At 43.6% G+C, this 25,349-nt stretch overlaps 1 protein-coding gene across 6 annotated transcripts in view; it reads left to right on the plus strand.

The window, feature by feature from the left end:
- Positions 1-25,349, plus strand: part of MTR (5-methyltetrahydrofolate-homocysteine methyltransferase) — a 126,142-nt gene that overhangs the window by 90,536 nt on the left and 10,257 nt on the right. For all 6 annotated transcript variants that reach the window (XM_069571613.1, XM_069571611.1, XM_069571612.1 and 3 more), the window contains 7 exons: positions 4,410-4,477; positions 5,069-5,189; positions 13,910-13,991; positions 18,619-18,717; positions 19,741-19,816; positions 23,028-23,183; positions 24,789-24,985. In XM_069571613.1, coding sequence (XP_069427714.1) covers positions 4,410-4,477; positions 5,069-5,189; positions 13,910-13,991; positions 18,619-18,717; positions 19,741-19,816; positions 23,028-23,183; positions 24,789-24,985 — 799 coding nt within the window. The remainder of the gene's footprint in view (positions 1-4,409; positions 4,478-5,068; positions 5,190-13,909; positions 13,992-18,618; positions 18,718-19,740; positions 19,817-23,027; positions 23,184-24,788; positions 24,986-25,349) is intronic.

A 25,349-nucleotide genomic window follows, 5' to 3' on the forward strand; every position in this document is an offset into this window, starting at 1 on the left:
TGAGAACATTTAAAATACACTTTCTTAACCTCTCATAGCATGCAGTGTTGTTAACTCTGTTCAGAGTGCTGTGTATTAGATCCTAGAACTTAGTCATTTTCCAGCTGGAAGTTTGTACCCTTGACCAACATCTCCCCATTTTCCCCACCCTACAGCCCCTAGAAACACCTCTTCTACTCTGTTTCTGTTCATTCAGCTTTTTAGACTCCCCATGTAAGCCTGTCATACAGTATTTTTCTTTCACTGTATGTCTTATCTCAGCATAATGCCTTCAGGGTCCATCCACTGTTTCAGTGGAAAGATTTCTTTCTTTCTTATGGCTTCTTAATGGTTTCATTGTATGCATATATCACATCTTTATCCATTTATCTGTTGACATGCAGCTTAACCACAGGTTGGAAATCTTGGTTGGGACTGCAAACTGGTATAGTACTCCCATCTAGTGGTGGTACATGTGAATTGCAGGATCAGAAGACACTGCCACCTTCAACTTCACTAAACTGATGTGAGGCACCCTAAGAAAAATTAGTTTTATTTTACTTTTTAATTCTTTCTGGAGAGTAAAAGGGGATTTATCTATTACAAGATTTATTTTCAAAATTTTATATATCCTTAAATAGTTTTGGATGCCTTTGCTAAGGCATTTGGTGCAGCTTGCATTCTGTCTGAATTAGAAGCCCAAATTAAATGCTTGTGTTTACAGCTCTGTTATAATCACTTTAGAATGATGACTGTAAAATTTTAAAATTTCCATAGCATTCATTTTTATTTTCTTTAATCTCTCATGCGGCAAAATAAAAGAATGTGTATAAGAAGAGGCTTACAGACATGGGGTATAGCTCAGAGTGCAGAAGGGAAATCAAGAGAAAGCCAAGGGAGGAGCAGAGGTATGCAGGGGAAGCAGGGAGTTGTAGTAAAGGGGAGAGAAAATGGGAGGGGTGGTGGGAAGGATGGCGGTGGGCAGGGGTGGGATTGATCAGGCTTTGGCTCCTTTCCTTCAGCCAGTGTTCCCCAGGGCCAGTTGTCCATGGTTCTAGACCTTCGTTGTGCTGGTCTCTACTGGATGGCCCTCTTCTTTCCTTCGCCTGGCTAATACTTGCTCAAGATTCAGGCGATAGTACCCTCCTGGAATCCTTCTAAAACTGTTGTCCAGCTATGATGGCCTCTCACAGCACACTGTAAAGGCCTCCTGCCTGGCACTTACAACACTGTATTCTAATTCAGAACTTTCCAGCAGTTTCTTAACTCACATGTGCCCAGAAACACATCCCCTTCTTTCTCCAGGGTGTGACTGAGGACAGCCCCAGTCCTAGATTGGTTGACCCTGGTGGCAAGTAGCCTCCTTCCTGTATCCCAGGGCCATAAGTACTATTTTCTCTGCATGGAAAACATTATAAAGTGCTCCTCTAAGCAGTGATATCTTTGACTGTTTCCCAGCAAAACTTGTTAAAGCAGCCTAATCAGTTGGAAGTTGAACTCGTCATACTCTAGGCCCCTAGTTCATTGTTTCCAGACCTCTTCTTAACCTCCCTAACGGCTGGTCATCTCTCTTGCTGATTGCTCCTTCTCTGTGTGACCTCCCTAAAGGGGACTACTTCAGGCCTTAACCCTGGGACCTCTTCTCTGCCCTCACTGCTTCTCAGACTTCAGTGCACCTTCTGACCACCTGGGGATCTTGATAAGTCAGATCTGATGAAAACAGGTCTGGACAGACAGGCTTAGGTCATCTCATTCAGTCTCATGAATTTTTTTTTCTATTCCCCTCCCCTGTCATCTCCTCTCCCCTTCCCCTCCTCTTCCCACTCTTCCCTTCCCCTCCTCTTCCCACTCTTCCCTCAACCCCTTCTCTCCAACCCTTACCCACTTTTGGCAATTCATTTTTCTAAATATTTTACACATGGTCTCAGGACTTCTTAATGCCATGTAATATGCCAACAAGTCCCAGGTTTTATCTCCAGCTTGGATCGCTCACCTGGGCTGCAGGCTTACAGATCCAGATGACTACCTGAGAGCTCCATTTAGATTTCTTAAAAAAAACTTAATATTTTGAAATTTGAAATAATCACCATTAAGATGCCCTCTTCTCCTTCTCTGAGCTCACTCCCTACAGCTTTCTCCTTCCTCCATTTCTATCTGACCACAAGGTCTTCTTACTTTTCCTCCAACAAAGCAAGCAGGCACACGATATTCCTGGAAGATAGAGTGCCTGAAACAAGAAAAAGGATTGAGAGCGAGATGATTCTTGCCATCACACTGATGAGTTGTAATTCTTAAAATACAACATACAATGTTGAAAGCGTCAGCTTTAAAATCCATACCTCTTTGTCTTGATGTAAAAGCAATATGCTCTTTCACTTAGTGTTATAGGCTGTATTTAGTCATAGTTCAACAAATCCAGTTACCGAACTGTGTGCAGTGTGCTAAAGAGAAAGAAAGGGGCCACCTCACCCCCGTTATAACATGCAGTGCCCCATCATCAACCTCTGTGGCGTGTTTTCTAGTGGATTAGTGCTAACAGACCTGAAGAGAGTCATCATTGATTTGAAATTGTCCACTTTCTGAGGATTCTCTTTGTGCTAGTTTATTTTTTTTAAGAAATTTAAGTACTATGATAACAAGCTAAAAAATCCAACTTAAATATAAACAGGTATATAATGAGAAGCAACGCTCCTTCCTGCCCTTAGTGTTCAACACCCACTGTTAACAGCTGCTATGATGTCAGGTAGTGGTTCTTAAGAATTGTTGTTTTCTTTTAGCTTATAATCATTTTGTCTGTTTAGTTATTTAGGAATTGTTGACATGAGGAAACAAAATGTGCACTGTAATTTTTAAAACATCTTTATAACCAGTGCTCATGATGAAATTACATTGTCAAAATGATGGACCTCCTTGGTGCTCTCTAACTCTAGAATAGAGGAGTCGTTTATAGAACATTTTCCAAGGCTAGAATCCCGCTTTCTCTGAGATCCAGGAAGCCGTCTCCTTGCTGAGCCGCAGCTCCGTGGAGCCGCTCTGTCCGGGGGCGCGCTCCAGGCTCCCTCCGCCCAGTCCCGCTCTCCTCGCGGGCCCACCGTGGTCTGCTCTCCCTTTGAGTCTTGCTCGTCTCTCGTGGAAGCTGTCCTTTCGTTCCTTCTCCCTCTCCTTTGACTAATGGGAGATTGCCATTAGTCAGCTTTTCACGTCCAGGAACTGATCTCTTCTCCTTATCCTGCTTGTTGGCGCCCACGCAGGGTATACTGTTCAGTAGATACTTACGGAGTGAACTTCTCTAACGTCTTTCTTGGCCTCCATGGCTAAGAAGACGAGTTTTCGTGTCAGACCCTGGTTCAGATCCCCGCTCCACTACTAGATAGTTGTCTGGCTGGACAAGATGCTTAACTTCTGGGCACGTGATTTTCTGGGCCCGCCCTTATTAAAAATGTAAAAATCATGTTTTCAAAAATTTTAAAAAAGAGTATTCTTTGGTAAAACCTACCTCAAAATAAAATTTAAAATAGGAATCAAACATAAAAATATTTATATTGTTTAATGCAATAATCCCATTTATAACAGTCCATCTAATGTATATATTTGGATAAATACATGAAATAAATATATGAAAACAATCCCCCCAACCCCGAAAAAAAGACACAGGCCCCCATGATCGTGCTTGCACGTACAGTTCCTGTGAGGGTTAAACAAGATTGTTTATATAGAAGGCTTAGCATAGTGGAAATATCCCAGGTGTCCATTGACAGATGAATGAATAAACATCTGGCACATTCATACAATGAAATATTATTCAGCCTTAAAAAGGAATGAAGTTTTGACTTAGGCTCCAGTGGGGGAGGAACCCTAAAGATGTTAGGCTAAGTGAAATTAGCCAGACCCAGAAGGACAAATGATGTATGATTCCACTTGTAGAAATATCCAGACAAGGCAAATTCGTAGAGATAGAAGGCAGAGTAAAGGTTACTTGTTGCTGAGGGATTATAAAGTTTCTGTTTGGGGCAATGAAAGAGTTTTGAAATTAAATAGTAGTGATGGTTACACAACATTGCAACTAACTAGTGACCCTCAACTATACACTTAAAAATGGTTAAAATGGCACGCTATGTATTATATATATTTTACCAGAGCTTAGAAAATAATGTCCTCTACCAAAGGCTACCTTAAACAGGTGAATTAGATGCTCTGTGGATTGTGTCAGCGAAGGTCCTTAAAAAAGCTTAGTGTAGCCCCTGCCCACGGTCAGTTCCTAATCAATGGCCGTCATCACTGAGTCGGTTGTCAGTGTTCGGTGAGCTTTTCAGTGTGATTCCAGTTTACACGAGAGCAGTGTTCAATGGTTAAATAAAAATGTTCCTTTAGCTTTTTTGATAATTAATGGGATCTCATTAATTATCTCACATCTCGTTTCTGCCCCCCAGAGTTATTGATTTAGGAGTCATGACTCCATGTGACAAGATACTGAAGGCTGCTCTAGACCACAAAGCAGGTACTATGCAACTGGGTTCCTGGGCGTTTCAGTAAATTGTATTCTCCCAGTGTCCGTCGGTGAAGGGTGATGCCCCCACCCGTGGAGGTTACTGGGACATGCAGACACTCAACTGACAGCTCCTGCCTGGAGGGTTCTGTCATTGCCATTTATAAAGGGGACTAAAGGGGTAAATAGGTAACCGTGAAACTCCTTTATAGTTCCGAGGAAGGGGTATGGGGACAGGCTTCTTAGAACAATTTGTATTAGATTTTGTTTTTCTCTGTGTGTGTTTGTTCTTATATTTCTTCTGACACTGTGACATATCCCATCTGGGAAATCATGAACTAACAGTTTTGTGGCTTTTCCTAAAACGGTGGCAAGCAGATTATTGCAACCTGAAGTTGCAAATCATATTTACTACCAAAAGCAAGCAATAAATTGAAAACCCCCAGTCAGAAAAGAAGTCTCAAAATTATTCATAGAAATTGGGAATTTATCTTCTGGCTTGTGGTCTTTATTACAGAGTTTTGAAAATGAGTCTTCATACTTTTTCTCTTTTTCTCGAATCCTCCTTTTCATTGTTCTTTTTTTCCTTTTTTTAAATAATAGATATAATTGGCCTGTCAGGACTCATCACTCCTTCCCTGGATGAAATGATTTTTGTCGCTAAGGAAATGGAGAGACTAGCTATAAAGATCCCATTGTTGATCGGAGGAGCTACCACTTCCAGGTGAGTCATGCTAATGAGCTTCATGCCTCAGTGAAATTTTCACAGATGCTAGTGTTTAAAAACAGTGATAAAACCTGAGGTTTTTCCTACACATAGCACCTTGGCTCCTTATTTTATAAACACACGAACTTTCCAGTCTTTGTGCCACAAGAGCCAGAATAATTTGGGGGCCTGCTGCAGGAAACTCCTCCATCAGTGCCACCCCCACACCTGTTTTTGGATTCCTTTGGCCTGTAGTCATCTTCCCCTTAATCCTCTCACCTCCTGTTCAGTTCCTGAGACTGCTAATGAGCACCTGAGTGAAGATGTGTGTTTTAGCACAAAGGCATTGCTTGAATTTTAGCCCACTCTCTGTCTTGAAGCAGGTATCTAAGTAATTACAAGCTCTGTTGAAGAAACTCTAACCTTGTAATAGTTGAGATAGAAAGCTGACTGAGAGAAAATGAATCAGAGGAGCACTTTGGGAAGTTGTTTCTGAAAAGGAGAGCTTTTGGGAACCTTTGGGTCAAATAATTTAAAGAAGAGGAAGTTCAAGTTTGGTCACAGGATCATTATTTATTTTGTCAGCTATCTCCTGGGGTCATGATCATAATGCTAGTTGGTGAGAGGCATGTTAATTAGAGGTAGTAGACTTTTTATGATGCATCCCTTATGCCCATATAGCTCACTTTGGCAGGGAGCAGTGCCCAGGTAGAGCATTGGTCCTGGTGGTCGCACAAGCATGCAGTTGTTTCTGATACAAAATACGGTAGATGGCCGGGCCAAAGCTATTCAGAGTTCCTTTCACACTGGAAACAACTGTATGTTAAGCCACTTGTAGTAGTTAGGAATCTCCAAACAGGATGTATGTCTATACATGGGGCATGGGGGGAGGGAGACAGAGAGAAATTGATTTTAAGGAACCGTCTCATGTGATTCTGGAAGCAAGAATGACTGAAATCTGCAGAGAAGGTGGGCATGCTGGAGGCCTGGCAAGAGTTGCTGTTGAATCTTGAGTCCAAAGGCAGTCTGGAGGAAGAAGGCCTTCTTCCTCTGGGAACCCCAGTCTTTTCTCTTTGTTGTTGTTGCTCACTTGCTCAGTCATATCTGATTCTTTGTGACCCCATGGACTGCAGCACACCAGGCTTCCCTGTCCATTACCATCTCCCGGAGCTTGCGCAAACTCATGTCCATTGAGTTGGTGATGCCATCCAACCATCTCATTCTCTGTCATCCCCTCTCCTCCTGCCTTCAATCTTTCCCAGCATCAGGCTCATTACCAATGAGTCGGCTCGTCACATCAGGTGACCAACATACTGGAGCTTCAGTCCTTCCAATGAATATTCAGGACTGATTTCCTTTGGGATTGACTGTTTTGATCTCCTTGCAGTCCAAGGGACTCTAAAGAGCCGCCTTCAATACCACAGTTTGAAAGCATCCATTCTTTGGTGCTCAGCCTTTATGGTCCAACTCTCACATCCATACATCACTACTGGAAAAACCATAGCTTTGACTGTGCAGACTTTTGTCAGCAAAGTAATGTCTCTGCTTTTTAATATGCTGCCTAGGTTAGTCATAACTTTTCTTCCGAGGAGCAAGCATCTTTTAATTTCATGGCCACAGTCACCATCTGCAGTGATTTTGGAGCCCAAGAAAATAAAGTCTTTGACTGTTTCTATTGTTTCCCCATCTGTTTGCTATGAAGTGATGGGACCAGATGCCCTGATCTTAGTTTTTTTGAATGTTGAGTTTAAGCTAGCTTTTTCACTCTCCTCTTTCACCTTCATCAAGAGGCTCTTTAGTTCCTCTTCGCTTTCTTCCGTAAGGGTGCATATCTGAGGTTTTCAATATTTCTCCTGGCAGTGTTGATTCCACCTTGTGCTTCATCCAGTCCAGCATTTTGCATGATGTACTCTGCATATAAGTTAAATAAAGAGGGTGACAATATACAGCCTTCTCTTAAGGTCTTCAGTTGATTAGATGAGGCCTACCCATATTCTGGAGGGCAATCTGCTTTACTCAGAGCCTACTGATGTAAGTGTTAATCACATCTGAAAAATATCCTCACGGAAACATCTAGATTGTTGTTTGACCAAGAACTGGGTGTCATGGCCTTGCCAAATTGGCACATAAAATTGACCATCCTCCCACTTTTAATCTGAATAGCACATTTTCATGAGTGGTTACAGTGTTCTATCTCTACTAATTGCTTCTCATACTTGGAGAACTCAGTAGTGTGGCTGTTATTGCTCACGTTAGAAAACTGGCTTTGTTTTTCCACGAAGAACTTAACCTACTAGGATTATGTGGCATATTGTTCTCCAGGAATATGACTATCTGTCAATATCTGGGATTTCAGTGAGCATAGTTTGGGTAATTGAATGATTATAGTGGGAATATTCATTAGCTTAGTAAAGAGAATGGTAAGAGAATCTACCGATTATTGTCAACATGAAGGACCTTTTAAAATCAGAGTTGTAAAATAGGAATAAAGAAATATTTAAATGAGTAGATGTAATAAAATGCATTATGAGTTGTGTGAATGTGATGCTAGTTTCCAAATAAGAAAGATTTTATGGGGACTCTACACTTGGAAGTTCAGTATCAGGAAACCACATCCTGCTGCTTGTTCAAGCTGGAGCATTGCTGTTGCTTAGTCTCTGAGTTGTGTGCAGCTCTTTTGTCACCCCACGGACTGTAGCCTGCCAGGCCTCTCTGTCCGTGGGATTTCCCAGGCAAGAATCCTGCGGTGGGCTGCCGTTTTCTTCTCCAGGTGATTTTCCTGACCCAGGGATCGAACTTGCATCTCCTGTATCTCCTGCATTGGCAGGCAGGTTCTTTGCCACTGAGCCACCAGAAAAGCCCAAGTTGGAACATTACTAATAGTTAATTGTATTATATCTCTCACCAAGTAAGAGCCACAGATTAAATAATGATCAGAAGTAACATGACGAGCCTCTCAAGATGTATCATTGGCAACATTAGCCATAAATGACTCTTAACAGTTATAACCTGGTATACCAAGTAATCAATTAGATCAGTAATGACCAACAATCCTCATGCTCTTATAGAATATCTGTTCTCTTCATCTGGAAAACTGAAGGTTCCTCCCAGGAGACAGACATCTGGTTCCCATGATCTCCCAGGTCTCTTTAACTGCAATATTCTGTTTTTCAATGAGTTTTTCTGGTTCTCTTCTCTTCCTTGCCTGTTACAGTTTCTGAAAAATTATTTAGAAAATAAAAGCCAATAGTCGTGCTTCCAGGTAACCATGTCTTTCTCCAGTTTTGCCTGCGTTTCAGCTTTGTATAAGTGGATTCCATCGATACTATTTATACTTAATCTACTGTGTATATTCTGTGTCGAGCTCAACATTATGTCTTTAAGCCCCAACTCATTGTTACAATAGTCAGGGTTTTTTTTGTTTTGTTTGTTTTCCACTTTGTGGTAAAATATTGAATTGTATAATGCCCTCTGGTTTATTTATCCATGTTACTGTTGTGGGCATTTGGGGTTTTTCCAGTTTGGGGCTGTTAACGTGGAGTGCTGCTATAAATGTGTATCTTCCCTGAAGCAGACTTGCTGGGTCACAGAAGATACGTATGGTCGTCTGCATTCCATGGACAGAGGAGCCTAGTGTACTATAGTTCACAGGGTCACAAAAGTCAGACACAACTTAGTGACTATATGGCAACAACATCTGCGTTAGATATTTATTGCAGGGTCTTTTTCCAAAGTGGTTGTACTAATTTATACTCCCACCAGCAATTATGAGGTTTCTAGTTATTCTACACCTTTTTCAATGTTTGCCATTTTACTGTGTATGCAGTAGTATCTTAATAAGATCTTCATTTATATTTCTCTGCTGACTAATGTTCAGTACATTTTCATATGTATATTGACAGTTTGGATATACTTTTTGAATTTTTTCTTTTTAAATTAGTTATTTCACCATTTTTCTTACTAATTTGTATGCATTCTTTATTCACATTGGATGCAGCTCTTTCTCAGAAAGTGTTAGTCTCTCAGCGATGTCTGACTGCAGCCCCATGGACTGTAGCCCGCCAGGCTCCTCTGTCCACGGAATTCTCCAGGCAAGAATACTGGAGTGGGTAGCCATTCCCTTTTCTAAGGGTTCCTCCTGACCCAGGGATCAAATCCTAGTCTCCTGCATTGCAGGCAGATTCTTTACTGTCTGAGCCACCAGGGAAGCCCCTATCAGAGAGAGAGAGAGATATATATATATATGGCAACAGATTCTTCCAATATGGCTTACATTTTATTTTCTTAGCGGTATTTTGGGTAACAGAAGTTCTTCATGTTCATGAAGTCTGATTTATGGATCTCTTCCTTTATGGTTAGTGCTTTTTGCATCTGTGTAAGAAGGCATCTACTCCAGGAGAGTCAGCTTTGCTAGAACGCATTCAGGAGTTTGAATGTCTCAGAAGCCATCTGAGAACCCTTATCATCACCTCCTACAGACCTGTCGAGGGAGGGCTTAGCAGTGGCCCAGTTCTTTCCTTTACTAACTCCTTTTTGAGCAGATGGAGGCTCAGGACTTCCAAGTTCTCGTGAAAGCAGATTTCTGAAGGGAATAGTAGCATGGCTTTTCCAGACTTCAGGGGCCTGCAGTAGGTAGCATGAGAGAATTAGAACTGTTCCCCCAGACACTCGAAATGAGGCTTGAGGATGGATCCTTGGAGAAGCTGAAACGGTTATACAGATTTGGGATCATTTGTGGGTAGAAATGTGCTTGGAGTGGCCCTTTTAAACCTACAGCAATAAGAGAATAGAAAACTGAACAGTTTCCTGTCTGTAATACAGATGATTTTGTATCACAAACTAGAAATGACTTTAATAGAAATCTGGCCCTTTTAGCTACAGAACTTCTCAAGGGCAAAAGTCTGGCAGTTAGCTCTCAATTTTTTAACTGGTTTAAAGCCAATAGCTGCAAAATGTCTTTTTCAATTATCTTTTGTGTAATTTAACTTGGAGAATTCAACAGGAAGTCACATTGCTCAAAGCGGGAGGTAATTTTCTGAGTTTTGTTTTGTTTTTTTAAATTGCTCCAAAGTATGGTGCTGAATCACATAACTGATAATATTTTCCTCTGTATAGGATTTCATGGAATGAATTTTATATGCTAATCTCACTCCTGATTCTATCTTAATTTTCCTGAAATTTATTTTCCATTTTCTTTCATTTTTCTCATCACATTTTAAGTTTTGGTCATGCTGCATTTATGTAAAACACTAATTCCGGGATAGGATAGGACATGAAATAGATGTTTGGAGTATGTGTTCTTTTTCGGAATGTGAAAGTTTCTTCTTATGCCCTCTTAGATCAGCTCCAGCCTGCAGCTGGGGGTGACTTTGTGCCAGCAGTCCCACAGGCTCAGGGAAGACCTCCGTGTTAGACACCTAACCACTTAGCACAGATGAGGCCTAATCCACACTGGTAGCAAGGTGGGAGACCTTGGGCTAGGGCTGACACTGCCATAGTTAGTCGGTCACTATGGGAGGTGACTGATTAAATCCTAGATGTTGACTAGGGATTTAGCAGAGATGCATTTGAGATTCAGCCTCAGCCTCTACCCCTTTGCTCTGGGTATGTAGGAAGGAGAGGAGAGATTCCAGTGTTTTGTATTTTTTCAGACTTCAGAAAGAAGTATTCTTCCACCTGGAGAAGTTTGCATAAATGGAAGCTTAGGAAAAAAGTGGAATCAATGTCAAACCAGAAGCACTCTTTTTTTTTAAATTAGTTAATTTATTTTAATTGGAGGCTAATTACTTTATAATATTGTGGTGGTTTTTGCCATACATTGACATGAATCAGCCATGCGTGTACACGTGTCCCCCATCCTGAACCCCCCTCCCACCTTCCTTCCCACCCCATCCCTCAGGGTTGTCCCAGTGCACTGGCTTTGAGTGCCCTGTTTCATGCCTTGAACTTGGACTGGGATCTGTTTCACATATGGTAATATACATGTTTCAGTGCTATTTTCTCAAAGCATCCCACCCTCACCTTCTCCCACAGAGTCCAGAAGTCTGTTCTTTACATCTGTGTTTCTTTTGCTGTCTCTTACATAGGGTCATCATTACCATCTTTCTAAATTCCATATATATGTGTTTATATACTGTATTAGTGTTTTTCTTTCTGGCTTACTTCACTTTGTATAATCAACTCCAGTTTCATCCACCTCATTAGAACTGATTCAAATGTGTTCTTTTTAATAGCTGAGTAATACTCCACTGTGTATATGTACCACAGCTTTCTTATCCATTCGTCTGCTGATGGACATCTAGGTTGCTTCCATGTCCTATCTCTTGTAAACAATGCTGCAGTGAACATTGGGGTACACCTATCTCTTTCAGTTCTGGTTTCCTCTGTGTGTATGCCCAGCAGTGGGATTGCTGGGTTATATGGCAATTTTATTTCCAGTTTTTCAAGGAATCTCCACACTATTCTCCATAGTGGCTGTACTAGTTTGCATTCCCACCAACAGTATAAGAGGGTTCCCTTTTCTCCACACCCTCTCCAGCATTTATTGTTGATAGCTGGACAAACTCAAACTTCATGCCTGTGCTCATCCATCTTGGGCAGTTTTTATGTTGGAAAGGAGCACTTTGATTTGTTTTGTTTTTTTTAAATCATGAAATCCATCCATTTCTTCTCAGCGCCCTTTTCTAGACCATTAAATAGACAATGACCAGAATTGCACTGAGAAACCTTGGATACTTACTAAATATCAATTATGTTGATTTAAACATTTCAATTTTTACCAACTAGCTTTAAAAGAAATGTCACTGGAATCACATCAGGCCTAAAATATTGTTTCCTGGGGGAGCTTCATGGAGGAAAAGGACATAGGTATATTTGTGTGTTTCAAGTTGCTGGGGAAGCATCTGAGGAAGAGGAAGCATACAGTCTTGACTTGTGTTCTGTTTTGAAGCTGGAAGCAAATCCTTCTTTATAACTTTTCCTCCTGTTTGAAAATCTTCCCCGCCTCATAGACTACCCAGGGTAACTTCAGAATCTTTGGTCTCCAAGCACACAGTAGGCACAGATGGTCGTGAGGAGTCGGTGGGGTTCATTAGGCTGCTCCAGGGCTGTGGTGCGGTGCCCCCTGCTGGTGGCCATGCCAGCCTCCCAGGTCAGAGGGCACCTTCTGTGCTAGCTGGTCTAGGCCTGAACTTCCATCTCACAGCCCAGTTCTGGTGGCTTATGGCTTTCATCCTTTGCTTTCTATTTCTGTAGAGAAATATGCTGAGAAGGGGGACAGGTGAAATGATAGAGGTTTTGTCTGTCTCATTGTGAATGAGTTTTTAGAGTCTTTCCTTACAAGCCTATTAAAAACACACTCAGATATTACACCTTTAATTTTTTTATTTTTATTTTTTTGATTTTCAAAAATTGCCTCAGTAATTCACACTTACTGAATGTCAAACAATTCAGAACATGTCAAACAATTCAGAAAGTAAACTTTTGTCTCTTCCTTCCCAGATTCAGCCCCAGTTCTAATCTCCATGTAACCAGTGCTGACATTATGCTATCTGTCTTTGCTTTTTCTATTATACAGACACTTGAAGGTTGGTTGGTTGGGGCACGGTGAGGGTGGTAGTATTTTGTTTTGTTTATTTTTTAAATAAAATTCTATTAAACACACTGTTTTTGCTAGTTTGGTTTTTCCCCATAAAATAGCACATTCTGGACATCTTTCCAAATGGGAAAATATTTTAGTTGAGGGGAAAAAATATGAAAGTATGTGACTTGGGGAAAGCTGCTGCTGCTTTAAGGGGGAAAGAAGGAGGAGAGAAGACTGGAAACACTGTTTAGTGGGAGTGGGAACTATGGTTATCACCCTTGTGCGTGGAATTGTGGCTAAGTCTGCACTTCTGTCCCAGCCTCGGGGCATGTAGTAAGGAAGGATGTATATATCTTCAATTCTCATTTTAACACGTTATGCTCTATACTAAAATAGCAGATAAGTAGCCTGTGCTATTGATACAAACATTCAGCAATCAGAGGGCAGTTTGTTGGTAAAATCAGGTAATTTTAAGCATTAAAGAGTATTTCTTCCTCAGAACTGACATTTTCAGGTTTGGCGAAAGAAACTGGGGGTTGAGCCAGTGTTAGGATAAGATCTTGCTGCTTTGACCTCTCTCTATTACTGTGTGTTGAATTTATTTAGGTCCGAGTTTCCTTCTGACAAGTAGAAGGTGGGCTTGGCTTGGAGGAGTGTTGGTGTCTCCTGGTGGGAGGCGGGGAGCAGCAGCTGGGGAGTGGTGTCACATGTCCCTTGCCACTGTCTGCTTCTCCAGGGACTCTGGCTGGTGGCCCAGTTCATCTGCAGGAAAAAACTCCGCTTTGACCTTTATGACAGCAAAGTGCAGTCACCAGGCCAGTCTGCTCCCTTAGTTCAGACAGGCTGCTATTGAGTGTGAGGTCACAGGTCTGATCCCATTGGCAGAGAGCTGAGGACATTGTCCTCTTTTGATCCTAGACTTCCTTGTTGCCTGGGCCAAAAATCCAGGTCTTTTCCCCTTGGCTTCCCCATGTTAGGGTGGGGAGAAGGTCATTCTCGCTTTTCAAGGGATATTCGATATTTATTTATAAGTACTGTGAAATGTTTCTCTGGAAAGCACTGTAGAAACACATTATCTCTAATGGTTCTGAACAGGCGTTGTATAGCAACTGTCAGCCCTGATGGATGTGTTTTTCTCCCTGACCTCTCTTTTCAGAACCCACACAGCAGTTAAAATCGCCCCAAGATACAGTGCGCCTGTGATCCATGTTCTGGATGCATCCAAGAGTGTGGTGGTGGTGAGTGTGGGCCTCATGCTATTGTGGGTCTGTTGCGATGAGAAAGCAGAGAGCACTGAGAGTTAAGGGTATTGCTCGAGATCTTCTGTTTATTTTTCTCCTATTCTCCTAAAAAAATTGTCAGACTATCCTAGGGCTTGTGGTGGGGTCACTGCAGGTATCTGCATTGCCGGAGGAGGGTGGGTCAGTGTGTCCTGTGCTTTCAGGGACCTCTTCCTGAGCCAGCATCGGCAGTGCTGTGATGCCAGGACACCAGCCCAGAGGGGGATTTCAGTCATTTACAGATATTGACAAATATGAATGGGCACTTTCTTAACTCTCCCTAAAGGAATGTAGAATTTATCAGTTTTTTTTTAATTGAAGTATAGTTGATTTACAATGTTATGTTAATTTCTGCCATACAGCAAAGTGATCAAGTCACACATGTTTATACATTCTTTTTTTTTTTTTTTAATATTCTTTCCCATTATGGAATATAGTTCCCTGTGCTATACAGCGGGACCTTGTTTATCCATCCTACATACAAAGCTTACATCTGGTAATCCCAACCTCCCAATCCATCTCTTCCCCCATTCCCTCCCCCTTGGCAACCGCCAGTCTGTCCTCTATGCTCATGATTCTGTTTTTGTTTTGGAAATATATTCATTTGGGTCCTGTTTTAGATTCTGCATGTGAGTGGTATCAGATGATATTTGTCTTTTTCTGACTTCACTTGGTATGATAATCTCTAGGTCCATCCATGTGGCTGAAAATTTCGTTCTTTATTATGGTTGAGTAATAGGAATGTAAAATTTTTTTAAATAACCCATTTCCAGATAGAAAAACGTTTAAACTGAAATGGGCCAATTGACCCTACCTGAATACAGAAAAACATCCACAGATATATGTTGAAAACGCAGAATTTAGTGAATATAATAAACAACTTACCTTAGTGGTTTTTCCTGCCTTTCTCCATCATTTCCTTTTGTTATGTATTTCATTATATTCATTGAATAATGGGACATAATAGCTGTTGGGAATCTAAGTGACCATGTGATCCAGTGGTTTCCAAGTATGTTTTTGCCACAGAAAACTTTACAAGTAATGTCTTTTCTGGAAACTCAGTGGGCAAATAAGAGTGACCCCTTCCTTCCCCTCCCTCATCCCACTCCTGTTTCTCCTCAAACGAGCACACACAATTTAAACATCACTAATCCATTCCAGGGATTCCCGGGTGGCTCAGTGGGTAAAGAATCTGCCTGCAATGCAGGAAACCTAGGTTCAGTCCCTGGAGAAGGGCATGGCTACCCACTCCAGTATTCTGGCCTGGAGACTCCCATAGACAGAGGAGCCTGGTGGGCTATAGTCCTCACAGTCGCACACAGTTGGACATGACTGAAGCAGCTGAACGCACGCAGCACAGTCTAGTCCAGCCTTCACATTTGCAGGCAAGGAAGGTCGCTGAGGGGCCTGGTGATTTGTGACATTCCCAGGCGCTATCCCGCAGCCTGGATGAGGGCCACCACACTTCCTGAAACATTTTCCAAAGGAGTTTCTTTCAGACCTGTGAATTAAAGCTGTACAGTAACTGCTAACATTATTAAACATTTATAGTGTGCCCAGCACTGCGCTAAGTGCTTTACATGGGCTTTTTGTTTAATTCTCATGAAGTAGATGTTTTCATTATCCCCATTTTAGAGGCGAGGAAATGGGAACAAAGAGGTTAGTAACTCTTGAGGCCACAGATCCCTCAAGTAGCAGGTGTGGATCGGAACGCAGGTGGCCTTATTCTGTGCTGCATTAGTTAAACTTGTTCTGTTAATGTTTAATAAGTCTCCTTTATTAAGGATAACGGAGAAGGCAATGGCATCCCACTCCAGTATTCTTGCCTAGAGAATCCCAGAGACAGAGGATCCTAGTGGGCTGCCGTCTATGGGGTCGCACAGAGTCGGATACGACTGAAGTGACTTAGCAGCAGCAGCAGCAGCATTAAGATAAAATTAAATTGGGCTGAAATCATAAAATTGCAGTTTTTTAATTTGAAATTGACATAGACTAATGTGCAAATAAAGTACATTTCTACAACTCTTATTTTGAAACACTATCTATATCTTATATTTGGATTGTATTTCCTAAGGGGCTTACTTCAGGTCCATGATTGAGTAACCAGCGCAACTCTCTTTAAGGCTAGTGGCTATTTTCAAATGCTAATGAGCGACTGAACATTTCCCATTTGAAGACCAGGCTGTTGAACCCATTTGAGTACACAGGACTGATACAGCCCCTACAGGTCAGGGCGCGCTTTAGCTGGGAAGCACTTGGCCTCTTGATTCCATCTCTAGGACACTCTTCCATTGTCTTGAAGAGCTTAAGCACCATTGGCCCAGCTGGAGGCCAGCAGAGGAGGAGGCAGGGGCATCTGTGTTCTTCACTGTGTGGTCCAGCCGACTGTGGTTGGTTCTTCTCATATACAAAGGAACAGCCACCCTTTGAAATCACTCAGATATAAGTCTGATGATAAATCAGTTGGGTAACTGCAGGTGACACGTTTTGGGAGTCATTGGTAGAGCTTGTTTAGGCTGATTTGTTTAGATTGATAGTTGGTTTGGAGTCTTCTGACCTCACTGCAGTGAGTACAGGCTTATGCTCTGGCTACTGTCTCATGTATTTATTTGAAAGATTCCAAAACATGGTAACTGCTTAATAGTTGGAGATTTAGGTTGGGGGATGCCCCCTTGCTTTTTTCCTTTTTTTTAAAATAAAAAACAAGATGCCAAAATTGATTTTCAGTGTATTCCCTCTTATTTTGCTGTAATTTGCTGTAAGAAAGAAAAAGAGGGTAAGAAAAGCTGTACTGTGTCTGATGGTTGGTGTGAAAACCCAGGTTAACTCTGATTTTGTGATTGATCATATGGAACAGCCCATATAATTGGCCATGAACTTGTTCTCATTGAGCAAGTCAGCCTGGGCAGGAAGGGGCTTGTCACCATACCTCTGGGAGCAGGGGTTCCACAGGGGGTGTGGAAGGGGCCAGCCAACAGAAGCAACACCTTCCATCTCCCCAGTAGTTCCTGTTGGGTGCTGTCAAGTTCTGGAAATAGGGGGGCTTACTTTCCCAGAGTTTAAAATCTAGCAGAATGTAACAATGTTTTAAAATCTTCAAAGCGTTGGCTGCATGTACTTTGGGGACTCGGGAGTAGGCATTCCTTGTTTTCGTGAGCTCTGCTGAGTTTCCTAAAGGCGAACTCCACTGAGGCGAAGGTCATGTAAGACTGATGTGAATACCATTTGGGGGCCTAGTTTGAGGCTTGTCACAATGGCCTTTTCTGATTTTGTTCCTTAATAAAGCAATTTGGTCTTATACTCACTCACAGGTCGTTGGATTGTTATTAGAGATACTTGGGCAATTCACATAGAATTCTAGACATTTAAAGCTGATGGGCACTGTAGCTGTCATCCAGCCTAATTTCCTCCCTTTCCAATAACAATGTTGAACTTCCTTGCCTGTTTGTGTGTTAGAAAATCCTGTGGAGGATGCAGGGATAGGGCAGAGCTGTGATTTTGGAACTGACGTGATTAGCGGCAACCATGTCTTTCTTCTTGGTAATTATATTTTGAGCTTTGGTGGTAGCGATTCTTCTACCAACTTGGTAATCATAGTCATAAATATACCTGGCTGATTCTGTTTTATAGTTTACTGAGTAGCCTCACATTTCCCAATCAGTTTCCTTTCTTGTTTTAGCAGAAGTTCATGGTTGACTGTGAAGATCAGCCTCATTCTGTCAGCTAACATTCAGTGAGGATTCACCTTCTGTATGCAGTCTTACCTTCAAAGGGCCTGTCTTAGTAAGGGAAGTAGACACAGACAGATGCTGGAAACCTGTGAAAAGTGCAGTGATGGAGAGATGAACAGAGTATCTTTGAAACCCTGAAGAGAGGGTACCTACCCAGTGTGTTGTGGATCCCCAGAACCCCCTCAGTTTCAGTGACTCACAGAACTCAGAAATGCTGTTAAACTCACAATCACAGTTTATTACCATGAATGGATACAGTTTAAAATTGAGTGAGATCGAGAAAAGGCCAGGTACCAGCTTCCAGGTGTCTCTCATATGGAGTCATATGGACAGGGCTTGATACTTCGACTAATGATGTGTGGTAGCATAGATGGAACATTGCCAACTAGGGGTGCTAACCAGAGCCTGGGTGCCTTGGGCTTTTACTGGAAGTCAGTCATGTGGGTGTGGCATGCTCACTTGACTGACCTTGGTTACTCAGTCTTGAACTGCTCCAGAGGTCAAACAGAGCACAAGCCAAGTCCCCCGCCATAAATCGCATTGTTAGCATAAACAATCTGGGATAGCCCAAGGCCCCAGGTAGACAAAGACACTTTTTATCACTGAAGGCTTAGTATTTATCTCACAGGAACTGTCCTCTCTTTAGAATGCGCAGCACTGAAATGTCCCCAGCCTACTGAGTTGACCCTTTACTGCACCGCCAGGCAGAAACTAGCATGATTGGTAAACGGAGAGGAAATGACATTAACATGGGAAGGCTTCCTGAAGGTTGGACCTCAGGACTGACCATTGTTATGCCCGTTTTATCTTCTTTGCTGCTCTGTGGTTACTGAATTTTGATCTTGCATTTCCAGTGTTCTCAACTGTTAGATGAGAATCTAAAAGATGAGTACTTTGAGGAGATCCTGGAAGAATATGAAGATATTAGACAGGACCATTATGAGTCTCTCAAGGTAGGTAACAAAAACAGGTCCCCCCTCTTGGTTGGGTAATAGAACAATCCTACAGTTATTATCTTTATTTTGCTGTTGGAAGAGAGGAAGATTTAGGATCATTTTATAAAAGTCCTACTTTCTGCTTCACATCAGCATTCTTTACTGTTCCCAATAATTTTTGGCTATATTGAAATTAATTTTATTTATTCCACCAAACATATATTGAGTAAGCAGTAGGTGTTGGGTGCTGTTTGCCACCCAAGTTATGAGAATGAATAAAACATGAGCTCAGAGGCAGCAGCAAGACAGGAACTGAGACAGTGTGCCTAAATGACTCCCACAGATCCCTATTCTTAAGGAAATAATGGAAGAGAATGAAGACATTAGGAACATTGTAAGCTTCTCTCCCTGATCATCCAACACTCTCCGTGCAGAATTCGAGAACTGTCCTTCTCTAGAGGAGCTTCAGGGGATCTATGGAGATCGGACATGTTACACTTTAGAGGTTGTCAGGATATTTCTTCCTGGTTACCTGCTTACTGGGCTTTGTGTTGTGGATAGGGGATGCATTTTGGGGATGGCTTGGTAAGTGAAATGTGATGACCAACAGTGAGAAAGGAATACGTTCCTGAGGTGTTGGCTGGACCAAGACACTGGTTGGCTTGCCCACTCCTTAATCTGCCCACAGTTGGCTGTTTCTTAGTTCTGCCTCCTGGGCCTCAGGGCAGTCGGTGGCCCCAGTGAGCCCCAGCCTCAGGTAAAGTCCGGGCAGGAGCCTGCCCATCGCACGCTTACTCACCTCACCGCTGCGGCTGCAGGCCTGCCTTGCACTCGTGCACCCACGTGCACTGGACGTGTATTGCATCTTCACTGTATTGTTCTGGTGCTGATGTGAAGCCATTTTAGATGCAACAGGAAGAGTTTTCTAGAAGATGGATTTTTGTTTTCTTTCTTACTTACTTACTAGCTTCCTTGGACATACTTTCATAATAGCAGCTGAAAGTCTAAGTCTCTGACTGAATAACTTTTCTTTTTTCACAGGAGAGAAGATACTTAACCTTAAGGCAAGCTAGAGAAAATGGTTTCCATATTGACTGGCTGTCAGAGCCTCCTCCAGGTCTGTTGGGCTTATGGGTTAGAGAAAAGCGCATGTGATAGCTCTGAGCTGAAGAGAGGTTTGCATTTCCAGGTCAACAGAATCAAACAGGCAGCTGGAAACTCTTAATTATGTTCAGTAGTGATGATGAACGACAGTGATGATTGAAAGTGAAAGTCAGTAGGTGCCATTTATGGAGAACCAAACACTGTCCTGAGATTGAACTGCAGCAGCTCTGAGTCCTTGACACAACCCGAAAATGAATGTGTTATTATCTCCACTTTAATTTGAAGAAATGGAATTTCGAGTGATAACTTGAAAGGTTACTAACATTCAGTCTCTGCTGTGTCTTCTAAACCGTACTCTTGCCTCTGTGCTGTGCCTGAGTGGGCCTTCTTCATCTTGAAGCCATTCTAGAGACCTGCCTGGATGGCAGTGTCACCGCTTTGGCCTGGGTCCCAGCCGGCCCGAGTACAGACACGGAATGTCTGAAACTGCAAATTCCTGCGTGTTGAAGAGACTAAAACATCGTAGCAAAGCAGGCGCTTCTGTTTCTGTTCACTCTTATTCTCACTCAGGTGCTTCCCTCTTTTGATTTCTTTAATTTGGTTTCTTTCCCTTCTGGTTTCTAACCTTTCTTGCCTTGCATAGGTGTTCACGATAAGGTGTAAGATATTTTGATAGGTTCAGAGAGGCATGAGATATGAATGTAAAACCGAGACAGGGTGAACAGGGGTTGTATTAATCGAATCCATACTTCCAAGGTAATACCTCTAATCTGCTTCCATGGCTCATCTCATCCATGTTCCACACATGCTCAGCAGAGTGATGGGTATTACACCGGAAATGTAGATGAGCTGGGTTCTAGGTTTAGTCCAGCTGCGTTTAGTGTGAAGAAGGCACATGGGGAATCGGGAGGCTTGGGTTCTAATTCCAGCTTGGCTCCTGGCTCTGAATCCTTGAGTGACCTTGAACATCTTACCTCCATGTGCGACAGTTTCTAATATGTGAGAAAGGAGTTACTTTATGGAAATGTTGTGAGAATAAAATAAGATAATATGTATAAACCTTTGGAAAATATGCATTACTATACCAGCCCAATTAATGATTTTGTCTTCAGCTTTCACTATGAAATTGGAAAAATATCACAAGGGAAAATCTATTTTAGGCAAGTCAAATGTCCAAAATACATCTCAGTAGAAATAGTTCGCTCAAGGTCCACAGTTCCAGGCGGCAGTGGTGGCAGTTTTCAAGAGCTGTTTAACCCCCTTGCTGCTGCTACTGCTGCTAAGTCACTTCAGTCATGTCTGACTCTGTGCGACCCCATAGACGGCAGCCCACCAGGCTGCTCCATCCCTGGGATTCTCCAGGCAAGAACACTGGAGTGGGTTGCCATTTCCTTCTCCAATGCGTGAAAGTGAAAAGTAAAAGTGAAGTCGCTCAGTCATGTCCAACCCTCAGTGACCCCATGGACTGCAGCCTTCCAGGCTCCTCCATCCATGGGATTTTCCAGGCAAGAGTATTGGAGTAGGGTGCCATTGCATTCTCCAAACCCCCTTGCAGGGCCCCTCAAGGACAGTCTAGTCCTGGCATATTTTCAGGAAGTCAATAAAAGGAAAAGGAAGGGTTCTTCTTTTCTAGGTCTTTGGTGGTAAACCTAGGAACCTCACACAAACCTCCAGCTCTGACCAACAAGCTCATTCAAGAGTAACACCCTTCAGTCACCCGGAAGCAGAGTATTTCCCTGTCTTTCCAAGCAAGAGGACACTTGAGACAGGAGAACAGCTGTAGTTTCTTTTTAATTGCCAAACAAATCAGCAGAATAAAATACTTACAAGGAAGGGATTGTCCTGTATAGTAAAAAAATGACCAGGAACACATGGGAAAAAACTCCCATGAGTGGTATAAAAAGGTAGAGATTTCCAGGCAAAATTAAGAAGCTGCGCACACTTTGCCTGTACTTTGACCTCTCACTTATGCTACCTAGTGAGAGGAAAACACTCTTGAGACTTCCTGTGTTGTCACTGAGCACCAAAGCGTGGTGGTTTAGTTTAAGTTCTCTGATCCCTGTTTGCAGATCAGGAAACTGAGGATGTGAGGGCTGGGAAGCGGGCAGCAGAGTGATCACCTTGGACACCGGGCTGACCCACCCCAGGCTTGGCGGCACGGGGGGCAGCAGTGATGTCCAGGAAGCCCAGGGGCACCGTCTGTCTCTGAAGTCTTCACAAGTATTTCACTTATGACTCACAAGGCAGTGTAAAGAAGATTATATTGAATATCCATGTACCCCCACCAGTCACTTAAGAAGTAACCTACTGCCCACTTTTAAAAGACGAGCAATACATAGTGGAAATCCCTGTGAGCCCCTGCCTCTCTGGCAGGACCCTGAACCTGATGCCTGGTTTCCATGCATTCCCTTAGACTTTGATCATGTGTATATGTATCAGTGAAAGTAAAAGTTGCTCAGTCGTGTCCAACTCTTTGCAATCCCATGGACTATGCAGTCCATGGAATTCTCCAGGCCAGAATACTGGAGTTAGTAGCCTAACCCTTCTCCAGGGGATCTTCCCATTGCAGGGATCGAACCCAGGTCTCCTGCATTGCAGGTGGATTCTTTACCAGCTGAGCCACAAGGGAGGACCAAGAATACTGGAGGGTGTAGCCTATCCCTCCTCTAGTGTTTCTTCCTGACCCAGGAATCAAACTAGGGTCTCTTGCATTGCAGGCAGATTCTTTACCAACTGAGGATGAGGGAAGCCCATATGTATCAGTAGGCAATATAGATGATTGATCATGTTTTAAAACTTGATGGACGTGGCTGCTTCTATGTGTCTTTCTCCTGTGCATTTTCTTTTAGCGTTATCTTCCTCTCTACAAATTTGAGAATTTGAGAATCTGAGACTGTGAACCCAGTCTGCCTTTTCTCTTGGGCGAGGGTGAGGGGAGGGGTTGAGGGAAGTTTCCAGGGGTGATGTAGTCAATCAGCTGCAGGGGAAGAAGACTTTTATTTAAGATGTGCTGCAGAATTAGGCCTTTTCCACAGTAATTTCGAGTTCCCCTCTTTGTAAAACAACTCCTCTGGGTGACAGGAGGGAGACAGGGCATGGGAGCTAACAGAGCAGGAAGGAGGAGGCCAGGAAGGCTTCTCGTAGGTGGCTCTGGGCACAAAGGGTGCTGAGCCACAGGCCTGCCCTGGCGTCGTTGGGGTTGATGGATCACTCCTTTCCCGCAGTGAAGCCCACGTTCCTCGGGACTCGAGTCTTTGAAGACTATGACCTGCAGAAGCTGGTGGACTACATTGATTGGAAGCCTTTCTTCGACGTCTGGCAGCTCCGGGGCAAATACCCAAACCGAGGCTTTCCCAAGATATTTGACGACAAAACTGTAGGTTAGTTCCATAAGTGCTTCCATCCTGCTCTGATATTCAAAACATCATCTTGGGCCCTTGAAGATGAAAATAGCTAGTGGAGCAGTGGGTTTGGATTATGCCAGATGGAGTGTTTTGTTTTTTTGTTTTTTCTTTTGGCTGCACCTCAAAGCTTGTGGGGTCCTGACCAGGCATCGTACCTGGGCCCTTATAGTATGGAGTCCTAACCCCTGGACTTCCAGCAGATTCCTAGAGTTCACTGTTACAGTATGATATAGGATATTGTTTACCTGCTCAGTCCTTTGATGGCTTTTAAACTGCTGGGTTGATTGTTATTCATTGACTAAACTTGGCATTTCTCTTACCCATTCTGTACTGAATCTTTGTTGACATCAATTACTTGCTGGGCATTTGGGATCCAAGAGAAGACGTATCATGGCTGCCATCTGGTACCTGCTGGCTGGGGCAGCAGTGGAGGGTGATTCCCGTATGACAGACCGGGCTTCTGCTTCAGGGCAAAGCCTGGGCCTCTGTGGACACCACACCGGGAGATGAGCTCAAGCTCAAACTGGAAGATCAGGAAAGGCTTCCTGGAGGAGGTGGTTTGAACTGCTCTTGGAAGATTAAGTGGCAGTTACTGAGACTGGGACTGGGAATGTGAGATGGTGATGAAGTAAGGACCCTCCAGGCCGAGGAGACCGAGTAGGAAGGCACGGGCGTTTGGGCTGATTTGAATGGCAAGGAGTCCATTGTGCCCAGTGGAAGCAAGGGTTGGGGGCAACAAGCCAGTCGATAGATAATCTGCTTCTCTCTTCCAGCCCTGCCTCAGAGACATGGGATCTAAGCCCATGAAGGCTAAGCCCTTCAAAGGATTCAGTAACAGCCAGCTCAGAGTGAGATGAGGAGTGGACTGCTGGACATGTGGGTTTAGGGCTGAGGGGAGCCTGAGAGACCGCCCCTTGCCTTCTTCCTGGAGGGATCCCTGAGGTGCATATTAGGATGCTGGGATACAGCAGCTCTCAGGCTCCCCAGGGTGCAGTGGTGAGAAAGGGGCTCTCGTTCTGCAGTGCTCCGGAGTGATCACAGGGAGCAATAGAGAGGCCAAGTTAGAGCTGGCCGGCCAGGCCCTGGTGAGGCACTGAGGCCCTGCTGGCACTGCCGTAGCCAGGCGAGGCCTGTGGGATCCCTGCCGGGTGCCGCCCGGGAGCAGCACCCGAACCCCACTTCACTCGGCAGGCTGTTCTGTACCCCGGGGGTCACGGTGAGGTCAGGGGCGCTGTCTGTGCACAGGGAACGAGGTGATGGGAGGATCTGGCCTGCTTTGTGTCACTCTGTCTGACACGTTACTGCAGGGAGTGAGAGCTGGCACCCTGCCTTTTGTTAAATGGAAAAATATGAGTGGTGTGAGCTGGTTGAGCTGACTGTGTCTGGGAGCTGTACTTAGCAGAATCGCTGAACCCTCAGTTGCTGCACCTGAGGCGGTGCTGACTGCAAACACTGACTTAAAGTATTTGAGAGGAAAAGAGAGGAATAAGGAGGGAAACTGGAGAGAAGTAGTGGTTTTAAAAAGCTTTCTTTAGTGAGTGTTACTGAATCTCTAAGTGAATTCTTATATTTTCCTAATAGGTGAAGAGGCCAGAAAGGTCTACGATGATGCCCAAAGTATGCTGCAGGCACTGATCAGTCAGAAGAAGCTCCAGGCCAGGGGTGTGGTTGGGTTCTGGCCAGCACAGAGCCTTCAGGACGATATCCACCTGTACGCGGAAGGCGCAGTGCCGCAGGCCTCGGAGCCCATAGCCACCTTCTACGGGCTCAGGCAGCAGGTATGGAGGCCGTGCTGCCGGCGGACACGGAGCCCTCCTTTTTGGTTTAAGCACTGAACGATCATAAACAAGATTGGCATAAGTCTGAGCTTTGTGGTAGCATGGCTCTGCCCCACCTCACCCCAGATGACCCATTGCAGTCCTGAGCCCGAGGCTTTGTGATGGAGAGAATGGGGCAACATGGGTTTGGAAGCTGGGCCTCAGGCACCAGCAGGAGGGAGGTGTTCCCTGTCAGTTTGGATGGGTGAGGGGAAATGCTGCTGTTGCCTCGGGATCGCACACAGGTGGATATTCACTTGCTGAAGAATGTCGGTTTGGGTCCAGGCCTGTTGTTGAACAAGGCTGGTGGCCCCGTTTCTCAAGG

This window comes from Ovis canadensis, chromosome 25, assembly GCF_042477335.2.
Source record: "Ovis canadensis isolate MfBH-ARS-UI-01 breed Bighorn chromosome 25, ARS-UI_OviCan_v2, whole genome shotgun sequence".
In the NCBI taxonomy this organism is placed as follows: Eukaryota; Metazoa; Chordata; class Mammalia; order Artiodactyla; family Bovidae; genus Ovis; species Ovis canadensis.